This window comes from Hylobates moloch, unplaced genomic scaffold (assembly GCF_009828535.3).
Source record: "Hylobates moloch isolate HMO894 unplaced genomic scaffold, HMol_V3 SCAFFOLD_3, whole genome shotgun sequence".
Classification (NCBI taxonomy): domain Eukaryota; kingdom Metazoa; phylum Chordata; class Mammalia; order Primates; family Hylobatidae; genus Hylobates; species Hylobates moloch.
This window is the reverse complement of record NW_026652278.1, coordinates 19,157,870-19,169,877: the sequence shown is the minus strand read 5'-3', so window position 1 is coordinate 19,169,877 and position 12,008 is coordinate 19,157,870. Positions and strand designations below refer to the sequence as shown.

Genomic DNA, 12,008 nt, shown 5'->3' with positions numbered 1-12,008 from the left:
CCATTTCACCCCAGGGAAGACCCTGTCCTAGAGGAGCGCCTGATTGGCCTGCCCCTGTGTGGGCAGCGCAGGGCGGGATCTTGTTGGAAGAAGCCTTATTTGGAGAACTTTAGGGAATGTTTCTGCCAAGGCCCAAGAGTCTCCTCAGGTGAGGCCATCCCAGGAGCTGCTGCCAACCCAGAGTGGGGCTTTCTGCCCCCAGATGAGGAACTGCTCCTGTGGCAGCAGGGCACATGGCCCCGGAGACTCAGCAGAGGCGAGGATGAGGCCCACAGGGCACAGTGGGGGGATTTGGAGTCATGGTCAGGGTTGGGACCCCAGCTTTGCTGTGTTCCAGTAACTGTGTGACCTCAGGGGCCCTAAGTCAGCCCTCAGAACCCATTTCCCTATCTGGAGCATGGAGGGAACCATCTCTTCAGGTAGTTGTGGTTCATGGAACACCGGCAGGTGGAAGCCACCCCAGGAATGGTGGCTGCTGTGTTATCACAGAACGTTAGTTCTCCAGCAGACCTGAGAAGTCATTAAGTCCAGTGGCTTACATGTCTTGACCTGCAGAGCCTCGTGTGGACAGTTGTTGTGCAGACCGGATAGACGCAGCACACCTGGGGTGGAGGGGGTGGGGCTGGGGCACTGTGGGAGGCCTGGAGCCTTGTTCCTTCAGTCCTCTTCTCTCCTCATCAAAGCTTTAAGGACTACAGTTGAAAACTGCAGATAGAATTACTATACAAAGAGGAAAGCGAAGACCAGAGGAGGAAAGTAACATGTCTGTGGTCACACAGCCAAAATCCGGTTGCCCAGTTCCCAATATTTCTCTCCCTACTGCATTGTGAGCCTCAGAAAGTAACTTATAATAAAAAGCTGTTGCTACAGTTTGGGGTTTTGCCTGTGGATGTCTCTAATTTCAAATGTGATAGCCAGCTTATGTTAGCCTTTTTTTTTTTTTGAGATGGAGTCTTACTCTGTTACCCAGGCTGGAGTGGCAGTTGTGCAATCTCAGCTCACCACAATCTCAGCCTCCTGAGTTCAAGCGATTCTCTGGCCTCAGCCTGCTAAGTAGCTGGGATTACAGGCACACGCCACCACGCCCGGCTAATTTTTGTGTTTTTAGCAGAGACGGGGTTTCACCATGTTGGCCAGGCTGGTCTCGAACTCCTGACCTCAAGTGATTTGCCTACCTTGGCCTCCCAAAGTGTTGGGATTACAAGCGTGAGCCACCATGCCCAGCCTATTTTTTTTTGTCACTGGATAGTTTGAAACATTCCCTACTATATGTGCAGAGAAAAGTTAGGGTAGAACCAAGAAAGAAAACCAGGAAGTCTTTCTTATTTCTGCATTGGAATCTTCTATCAGTTTTTGGTGTTGTAAATCATCTTCTGTTTTCTGCCCTCCCCTTACACCTCTGATCTGTCTATCATTCTGTTTCCTTGGATTGTAGCTGGAAGAGAGTGTTCCTAACCCACCCTGCCACCTGCTACAGGACCACCTGCCCAGGTATGGTCTGCCTCTTGGATTTACTGGTTCTTTCAGGGCCCTGGGCCCAGGCTGCTTTGTAAAGTGGCTTTTACAATCCTGGGACAGAGGGTGGGGTTGTGACTGGCTCCAGGGCAGAGGGATGGGGCACTTGGGGGGCAGAGGAGAGTGTGCTCTTGACTCCCTCAACGGTGTTTGCTCATTAAGAATGGAGTGGTGGCTTTGGGATTACTCCCTTGAACCAGTGTTGTGTGCATTAGTGAGAGGCAGAGAGGCAGGCATCGAGCACCAGCTTTGCAGATATCCTCAAAGCCAGCACCAAACTCAGGGCAAGATACCTGAGTGATTTCCTCCTCTATAAAATGCAGCGATGTTTGTCCGATGTCTGGAAGCCCATTTCCCTCCTCCATATGAAAGGGGGGCATCGTATATGATGTCCTGGCGAAGATTCAGTAGATAATGCCCATGGAAGTAATCCCTCAGCTGTAAAATCCCAAATTAACGTGAGGAATCATCGATGCCATTATGCATCATTCAGCATGGTTCCCCGGTGTGCCCTCACTGTCCGTCACCATCCCTCACCTGGGGTGCTAGTGACCCCACTGACCTGGGAGCTCGAAATTGCACTTGAATGTGTAGGTGTCAGTCCTGGGGTGGATTCGCTACTCCCGATGAGTAGGCCATCTCCCGGAATGCCAGCAGTTAGACACACAAGCAGGGTAGCGAGCAGATAGACACACAGGCAGGGTAGCGAGCAGTAAGACACACAGGCAGGGTAGCGAGCAGTTAGACACACAGGCAGGGTAGCGAGCAGTAAGACACACAGGCAGGGGAGCGAGCAGTTAGACACACAGGAAGGGTAGCGAGCGTCCCTATTTGGGGTTAGGTGATCCCTTCAGTATGTTCTCAAGGTGTACAATTCCAGCACCACGGCCTCTAAGCATAGGAGAATCTGAGAGTGGAGCTGTTTCTGCTCAGAAATTAGGGTTTGAGGACTTAGGGTTTAGAAACTAGAGAGAAATGGCTTTCAGTCCCAGCTTTGCCTCTTACCAATGATCTGACCTAGGGCACGTGACTTCTATTCATTGAGCTTCAGCTTCCTCATCTGTCATATAGGGTTTTTATAGTTCCTACCTAAGGTTGTGACAATAAAATGAGACCATGCGTGTATTGTGCTTAGCACAGTCCCCAGCACATAATAGATGCTCAGTTAAAGGCCACTGTTGTCAATGTCAGTGAGCCCCCAGCTATTTCCAGTCTTCTGGCTGATACAACAGCAGCCCCAGTGAGGTGCTTAATCTTAGCCTTAATCTTTTCTGCCTTTGAAAAGTCTATACCTTAATTACAATGATGTGGCCATCAAGAAACAGATTAATATTTGTAAGCAAAAAGGACAAGAAAATGCCAGTCCCAGTTGTGACCACACTCAGCTGCTTATCCAGCCCTTGGAATACATGATCACATGAAGACTCTGTTTGTTTTCTGTAACCCTGGGAAAGAGGTCATGTGGTTTTAGCTGCATTTTGTAATACTTGATAAGGAAAGTGGTGAGATGCTCAGGCATGGACCACAGGGAATCATAGATCAGACACTTCAGAATGGGCCAGATTTGACACAGGCTGTGGTTTCCAGTGTAAACTTTCAGCTTTGAAGAGGACTTGCTCATAATTTGCGTCTCACATCCAAAAGTCAATACTGTCATTAGCTGTTGGGGAGTGTTTTTTTAGTGCTGAGACTTTCTGCGGATTCATTCATTTAATCCTCACAATAACCCCACAGAACAAGTTCAGTTCCCATCACTCCTTTTTAGATGAGGATACGAAGATGGGAGAGGTTAATTAAGGTGCCGGAGGAAGTCCAAGAGGCCATGTTCAGTGCTGAGCAGCCTGACCGCAGGATCCGAAGGCTGGTGTGTTTTGCTGTGCCAGGTGCAGAGGCCATTAAGACAACCCTGTGTAGAACTTAGAAGACAGGGCCCCATTGGCACCAAAGCTCTCTCTCAGTCTTGAAGCAGCCACACTTGATGCTACGGGGAGCTTCCTCCTTGTGAAGCTCCAGTCTAACACCAGTTCATCACACAGGGCCTTACCAAGCCTGCTACAGAGCATCCTTTACCACCTGTGCCCAGCCCCTCATTTATGAACTCGGCAGTGCTTTCCCCTCTCTGCTACAGGTTTCCTGGTGGACTATGGGGGAAGGGAGGGGCTGGCCACTGCTAGAACAGGAAGCCAGCTGCACCCACACCTCTGGCAGTCCTCTCCACTCCTCTGTGCTGTGGTGCTTAGTGGTTAATAGGCATCTCTCTGATAGGCCCCTGTGACTCGCAGCCCTGCCAGAATGGAGGCACGTGTGTTCCAGAAGGACTGGACGGCTACCAGTGCCTCTGCCCGCTGGCCTTCGGAGGGGAGGCTAACTGTGGTAGGTATGCACCGGCACTGCAAGACTGACCACTGGGGAGCAAGGAGAGGACAGGCTCCCTTTTTCACTGCACACCCTTCCAGCTGCTGGGTAGAAACTGGCCTTCGAGCCATCTGCTTTCCAATGCACCACTGGTCTGCAGTTCACGTGGTGCAGTACATAATTGGGGTGGCTGAGCTCTGGATGAGACAGTGGCTCCCAGCTTATTAGCTGCAGAATGGTCATTGCTCGAAGTTTGAGTGCTGCCCAGCCCAGCTAAAGGCAGGAGTCCACCCAACTCTGGCTCCCAGTCCTGGACAGAGTCTTTTCTTCTCTATTCTATGAAAGCAGAGCAAGGAGCCCCAATTCCTTTTGATTTTAGAGGTGTGAAATGAAGATGATAGTAGGCTTTACCTCACTGGGTGGTTGAGAGTTTTAAATAAGATTATGCAAAGTGCTTAGTACCATGCTTGACGCATATAAGGGCTTGCTGAATAATAACTTTTTTTTTTTTTTTGAGACAGAGTCTCACTCTGTCACCCAGGCTGAAGTGCAGTGGTGCAATCTCGGCTCACTGCAAGCTCCGCCTCCTGGGTTCATGCCATTCTCCTGCCTCAGCCTCCCCAGTAGGTGGGACTACAGGCGCCCGCCACCATTCCCGGCTAATTTTTTGTATTTTTAGTAGAGACGGGGTTTCACCATGTTAGCCAGGATGGTCTCGATCTCCTGACCTCGTGATCCACTCGCCTTGGCCTCTCAAAGTGCTGGGATTACAGGCGTGAGCCACTGCGCCCGGCCTGAATAATAACTTTTAAAAACGTGATACTGGGTTAGTTGAAGATCTATATGAAAACAATTAATCTTGACCCTGTACCTCACAACCCTACCAGAAGTCAATTCTAGCGTGGCTATAGACCTCCATGCAAAAGGCAAAGCAGTGAAGCCTGTAGAAGCAAATACAGGAGCATGTCTTCATGATCTTGAGGTAGACAAAGATTTCTCAGAACACACACAGGACTAACCATAATGGGAAAAAGTGATAATATAGATGGCATTTTTCTTTTTAAAAAGTGGCTAGATGGACACCTTTAGTGCCAGGAGTGCCATGTCTGGCCTTGTCTCCAACTCTGTGACGAGCACCAGTCACTTAAGCTCAGGGGCCCACAGTTTCTGTGCCCCATCTCCCTCCTGGGAGGGAGTTTCTCCTGCCCTGCATGGTAGTTCAGCGTCTCGGGTGGGACAGATCCATGCTGAATGGCCATGGCTTGACAGTGGGTGTTGCTGTGATCCACGCAGCCCTGAAGCTGAGCCTGGAATGCAGGGTCGACGTCCTCTTCCTGCTGGACAGCTCTGCGGGCGCCACTCTGGACGGCTTCCTGCGGGCCAAAGCCTTCGTGAAGCAGTTTGTGCAGGCCGTGCTGAGCGAGGACTCTCGGGCCCGAGTGGGTGTGGCCGTGTACAGCAGGGAGCTGCTGGTGGCGGTGCCTGTGGGGGAGTACCAGGATGTGCCTGATCTGGTCAGGAGCCTCGATGGCATTCCCTTCCATGGTGGCTCCACCCTGACGGGCAGTGCCTTGTGGCAGGCAGCAGACCGTGGCTTTGGGAGTGCCACCAGGACAGGCCAGGACCGGCCACGCAGAGTGGTGGTTTTGCTCACTGAGTCACACTCTGAGGATGACGTTGCGGGCCCAGCACGTCACGCAAGGGCGCGACAGCTGCTCCTGCTGGGTGTAGGCAGTGAGGCCGTGCGGGCAGAGCTGGAGGAGATCACGGGCAGCCCAAAGCAGGTGATGGTCTACTCGGACCCTCAGGATCTGCTCAACCAAATCCTTGAGCTGCAGGGGAAGCTGTGCAGCCGGCGGCGGCCAGGTAAGGTCCCAGTGCCTGACCCAGGGCCGCTGGTCAGTGGGCAGGTCCTTCCTCCTTTTGGCCATCACCTAACCATCATTCTCTGCCAGTTCCTCTTCTAGGGGCTGAAACCACAGCCCCACTCTTTCAGGTACCAGTCACATAAATAATTTTCAGTTTACCTGTCAATAAAATGGGACTAATAGTAGTACCTCCTGAGAGATCTTTAGTGAGAATTAGGTAAGATGGGCAGTGTACATGCTTAGTACAGAGTAAGCACTCAGCAAACTCTAGGTGTTGCTATTATCATTATTAATCACGATTTTATTATTGTTGTTACTAAGAGCTCTGAATCTACTAAGCAGGCTCCAGAGCAGCAGCTTCCCAGCTCCTCTGATGGCAATCCACAGAAAGAAGTGCATTCCTGGTGCACACATGCACATGTATGCACACACACACACACACACACGAATGCACGTGCATGTGCACGTACTGGTGCAGCCACACACAACTGAAACAAACGCTTCCTGAGAGGATACTTACCCTGTCTGCCTGGGATGCATTCTGACATTTTTCTCTTCTGTTCTGTTTTGCAAGCCATGAAGTTGATTTTTTATGACCCCCATTGGAAGGCACTCTAGAGAACACTGTCCCCATGCAGAGGCCTGGCCCGTGGCCAGAGATGTAGTAGCTGAAACACGTCCTTTTTTTCTTTTGAGACAGGGTCTCTCTCTGTTACCCAGGCTGGAATGCAGTGGCACGATCATAGCTCACTGCAGCCTTGAATTCCTGGGCTCATGTGATCCTTCCACCTCAGCCTCCAGAATAGCCAGGACTACAGGTGCACAACACCATGCCCAGCTAATTGTTTTATTTTTTATAGAGAGGTGGTCTTACTATGTTGCCCAGGCTGGTCTCGAACTCCTGGGCTCAAGCAATCCTCCCACCTCAGCCTCCCAAATTGGAGGGATTACAGGCTTGAGTGAAATGCATCTTTTACAGGGCTCCTGGAGTTCTCCCATGGTAGGTGGGCATGGGAAGCTACAGATGTGCTTCTGCTTCTCAGCCCTGATGCCACCACTCTCTCCAAGACGAGAGGCTTTCCCTCCTGTAAGGGGGAAGGACAGGGATTGGCTGCCCACTCCCACCCTGCCCCTCCAGGCTGGTCTAAGTGGTTTTGTTCTGCTTGTTTGGTTGGATTTAAAAAAAAAAAATAATAGTTGTAGATTTATAGGAAAAAAAATTGACAATAGTGGAGAGTTCCCTATACCCCACACCCAGTTTCCCTCCTATTAACACCTTGCATTAGCATTAGCATGGCACAGTGTTACCATTAATGAACCAGTATTGATACATTATTATTTAGTGAATCCATGCTTGATTCATATTTGTTTAGTTTTTACCTAATGTCTTTTTTCTGTTCCAGAATCCCATGCAGGACCCCACAGTACATGTAGTCAGCCGCCTTCCCTGTAGCTGTGATAGTTTCTCAGACGTTCCTGGTGTGGGAGTGGTTTTAAAAACCAATAATCAGAGCATCAGCTCCTCTAACTCCATACTTAGAATTTCCAGTGGTTCCCCTTTGCACTTGAAATAAAACCCAAACTCCTTCCCCTGGCTTCTGAGAGCTCCCTGTAGCCTGGTCCCCACAGGCCTCTCTGCATCCCCTGCATGGGAGAGGTCTTCTGGCTCATACTTACTTGTCTTTCAGTTCTTAGGTGAAATGTCACCTCCCCAGAGAAGCTCTGAACCCTTCTCCCAGTCTTGTTATGTTACCCTACTGGTCTCTCTCGAAGTCCCCTGCTTTTCCCTCCACGCTGCCGACATCATTTGTAATTCTGTGTTCATTTCATGTCTGTTCCCCTAGACTGTCAGCCTGTTGACAGCAGGCATGGGCCCATTTTGTCCATACAGCATCTAATTAGTGCCCTGCATACTGGGGATGGATGAAGGCACAGGTGAAGATGTTGTCACAAAGGGTTGCCCACAAACCCCGTGGGTTACATAAGACAGGAACTTATTTCTCTCATGTACAGTTCAGAGGTGAGTGGCCTGGGCCAGCAGGTCTTGGTCATCTTATGGCTTCCACCTTGAGGTCCAAGGTCACCATTTCTCAGCCAGCAGGAAGGGGGAGAGGGGAAGTGGAAGGTAAGCAACTTCCAGCTGCATGAGTTTGAAATTGATCAGGTCCGTCAGCTAGAACTTAGACACGTGGCCACCCTAGCTGCTAGGAAGGCTGGGAAATGTGGTCTGGCAGTCACTCATCTTCCTGCTAATATTCTAGGAAAGTGCTGTTCTGTGGCTAAAGGAAGACACAGAGGGTGGATTCTGCAGTGAACAGAGCACCCTGGCTGACCTGGGCCCTACCCAACCTGGCAGTCCCTGGGTCCCGTCGAGGGGCTCTCACTGGCAGATCCACTGCTGAAGCCCCTCTGCTTGCTCCTGCAGGGTGCCGGACACAAGCCCTGGACCTTGTCTTTATGTTGGACACCTCTGCCTCAGTAGGGCCTGAGAATTTTGCTCAGATGCAGAGCTTTGTGCGAAGCTGTGCCCTCCAGTTTGAGGTGAACCCTGACGTGACACAGGTCGGCCTGGTGGTGTATGGCAGCCAGGTGCAGACTGCCTTCGGGCTGGACACCAAACCCACCCAGGCTGCGCTGCTGCGGGCCATTAGCCAGGCCCCCTACCTGGGTGGGGTGGGTTCAGCCGGCACCGCCCTGCTGCACATCTATGACAAAGTGATGACTGTCCAGAGGGGCGCCCGGCCTGGTGTCCCCAAAGCTGTGGTGGTGCTCACAGGCGGGAGAGGCACAGAGGATGCGGCCGTCCCTGCCCAGAAGCTGAGGAACAATGGCATCTCTGTCTTGGTCGTGGGCGTGGGGCCTGTCCTAAGCGAGGGTCTGCGGAGGCTTGCAGGTCCCCGGGATTCCCTGATCCACGTGGCAGCTTACGCCGACCTGCGGTACCACCAGGACGTGCTCATTGAGTGGCTGTGTGGAGGTGAGTGGGGGAATCCACACCCTCAGGGCTGCCCCCATGGCAGGCCCTCAGCCTTAGCCTTCACATACATCATGACAAGGATGGCAGCTCTTCCCAGCTACTGAGCACTTGCTTCCCAAGTGCCAGGTTCTGTGCTAAATGCCGTGCTCACATAAAATCCTACAGTAGGCATAACCATCCCCATTTGACATTTAAGGTACAGAAAGTTTAACTAACATAGATACTCCCTCCCAAACTTGAGAATGTATGCATTCCCTTTAAAGAGAACACACTTTTAGAATATCCACAGGCTTCCTAAGGTTCTAAAGATCCCACATTGACACTGACTTGGGCAGTGACAGAGCCCAGAGCAAACAGGACCAGGCCAGCCCAAATCCAGTGACCTCCTCTTCACCTTCTTAAAAGAGACAGGAGAATCACTTGAACCCGGGAGGTGGAGGTTGTGGTGAGCCAAGATCGTGCCATTGTACTCCAGCCTGGGCAACAAGAGCAAGACTCTGCCTCAAAAAAAAAGAAAAAAAAAAGTCTGCATGTGTATGGCACATCTGAGCAATGGACTCTCCATGAGTCTGTAGGAGAGCTGGGTCTTACTAACCTAGCCAAGTGGCATGCAGCACCAACCATGAGCTACCAGGGCAAAGGGAGACATGACTCTAGTAGCCTTGCACCTCTACTGGGCTTACTTAGGGTAGGGGTCTTCGGGTCTAACCCATGCCTGGCCGGCCTGGTGGGTGTGGTGTTTTCCATTGTAGAAGCCAAGCGGCCAGTCAACCTCTGCAAACCCAGCCCGTGCATGAATGACGGCAGCTGCGTCCTGCAGAATGGGAGCTACCGCTGCGAGTGTCGGGATGGCTGGGAGGGCCCCCACTGCGAGAACCGTGAGTGGAACTCTTGCTCTGTATGTGTGAGCCAGGGATGGTATTGCGAGTCCTGCCAAGTCCCACAAACTCAGCTGAAGGCAGGTTCTAAAACATTCGTTCAGTGGAAGGAATTATTCAGTCATTTACCCACGAAACATTTAGTGAGTACCTCCTGCATCCCAGGCATTGTTCTCAGTGCAGGAACATAGCAGTAAACAAATGAATAAAACCTCTGCCCTCATGGAGCTTCCATTCTAATGGGAAGACAGACAATAAGCAAATAATACAACATGTGGTGTGGTAGACGGTGCTAAGCACCCTGGAGAAAGTCATAACAACTAGGAGGGAGGCCACGGTTAGGAGCACAGTGGATCCAGGGGACAAGGATGCAGACGGAGGCAGGGATGGGTAAATGCGGTGGTGGGAGCTGCTGGAAGCTCTTTTTGGGATGCTTTTTGTTTGCTCAGTAAAATGGGAGGAACAGCTAAGTGAGGACGAGGAGGAGGTGCTAGAGGTTTGAGAGAAAAGAAGTGACTGTCAAGGGTAACAGATTAGGACCTAGAGAGTGATTGTTGGGAGGCATTAGAGGTCCACTTATGGTTCCTGTTCATGAGTTTGAAGTTAGAACAGCCAGAAATGAGAAGACAAGTCCAGTCGGAGCCTTGGTTTTTTGGCCATGGGGAGAGGTTGGCTTCCTAAGGCCAGAAAGAAGCTCTGGAGGACAATCAGATGGGGTCTCTGACCTGGCATCTTCTGCTGGGGGCGAGGTGGGTTGTAGAGTAAGAGCAGGACCTGAAGGGGTCCTTAGAGGCTGCTGGAGGGCTGAGAAGGGGATGCAGACACTCCTGTCCTCAGAGTTCACTTCCTTCCCCAGGATTCTTGAGAGGAGATGCCCCCGAGGCACGTGGCTCCCGTGCAGGAGGGCAGCAGCCGTACCCCTCCCAGCAACTACAGAGAAGGCCTGGGCACTGAAATGGTGCCTACCTTCTGGAATGTCTGCTTCCCGCTGTGGCCAGGACCACTATTCTCACTGAGGGAGGAGGATGTCCCAACTGCAGCCATGCTGCTTAGAGACAAGAAAGCAGCTGATGTCACCCACAAACGATGTTGAAAACCTTTGATGTGTAAGTAAATACTGACTTTTTGCACCTGCTCTGACTTGTTGAGGCTATGTCATCTGCCACCTTTCCCTTGAGGATAAACAAGGGGTCCTGAAGACTTAAATTTAGCGGCCTGTCTGACGTTCCTTTGCCCACAGTCAATGCTAGCCAGAATGTTGTTGACACAGTAATGCCAAGCAGAGGCCTTTACTAGAGCATCCTTTGGACCGCGAAGGCCACGGCCTTCCAAGATGGAAAGCAGCAGCTTTTCCACTTCCCCAAAGACATTCTGGATGCATTTGCATTGAGTCTGAAAGGGGGCTTGAGGGACATTTGTGACTTCTGGCGACTGCCTTTTGTGTGTGGAAGAGACTTGGAAAGGTCTCAGACTGAAATGTGACCAATTAACCAGCTTGTTTGATGATGGGGGAGGGACTGAGTGTGCAATTGGCCCAGGTCTGGAGGGGCCACCTGAAATTGTTCTGAGTCGTGAGCAGTGTCCACTTGAAGGGTCTTCCTTTCAAAAGAGGCTACGGCCAGAGACTGTGGCTCACGCTTGTAATCCCAGCACTTTAGGGGCTGAGGCAGGTGGATCACCTGAGGTCAGGGGTTTGAGACCACCCTGGCCAACATGGTGAAACTTTGTCTTTACTAAAAATACAAAAAGTAGCAGGAGGTGGTGGCGGATGCCTATAATCCCAGCTACTCGGGAGGCTGAGGCAGGAGAATGGCTTGAACCTGGGAGGCAGAAGTTGTAGTGAGCTCTCACCACTGCACTCCAGCCTGGGCCACAAGAGTGAAAATCTGTCTCAAAAAGAAAAAAATGTACTTAGGAGGGGTTAATTGTGGTGTGTTTATGGAATTCTTTCCTGATTCTCCTTTTAGTGGGGCAAAGAGAAGTAAGATTCTTAAACTCAAAAATACAGGATAAAGAAACTTAGAGATTTTGCTTTTTAAAGCATTGATCTTATGCTGTCTAGGTTTTAGTTTGGTTTTGCTTTGCTTTTCTATACAGTTTTTAAAGAAATATTTCAAGAAATGTTGGTTATTTATTAAACAGGGATATTTGTACCTATGTGGCAAAGAGGCATATTTGGAATATTCTCTGGCAAACTAGATACTTACTTACCTATCCCTGCAGTATTTAGGAATTACTTCTTCTCCTTGGTTGTGTTGTTTAGAGTTGGATTTTCAGTAGAAATCTTTCTAGAGCTCACTGCAACCTTTGCCTCCTAGGTTCAAGTGATTCTCATGCCTCAGCCTCTTGAGTAGCTGGGATTACAGGCACATGCCACCACGCCTGGCTAATTTTTGTATTTTTAGTTAGGGTTTC

At 50.6% G+C, this 12,008-nt stretch overlaps 1 protein-coding gene across 1 annotated transcript in view; it reads left to right on the top strand.

Annotated features, from left to right (window-relative positions):
- VWA2 (von Willebrand factor A domain containing 2) overlaps positions 1–11,786 on the top strand; it is a 58,072-nt gene extending 46,286 nt beyond the window's left edge. Inside the window, exons 9-14 of the mRNA XM_058435754.1 lie at positions 1,436–1,491; positions 3,781–3,888; positions 5,164–5,736; positions 8,164–8,715; positions 9,468–9,593; positions 10,450–11,786. Of these exons, the coding sequence (XP_058291737.1) occupies positions 1,436–1,491; positions 3,781–3,888; positions 5,164–5,736; positions 8,164–8,715; positions 9,468–9,593; positions 10,450–10,547 (1,513 nt within the window). The 3' untranslated portion in view covers positions 10,548–11,786. The remainder of the gene's footprint in view (positions 1–1,435; positions 1,492–3,780; positions 3,889–5,163; positions 5,737–8,163; positions 8,716–9,467; positions 9,594–10,449) is intronic.
- Positions 11,787–12,008: the final 222 nt, after the last annotated feature.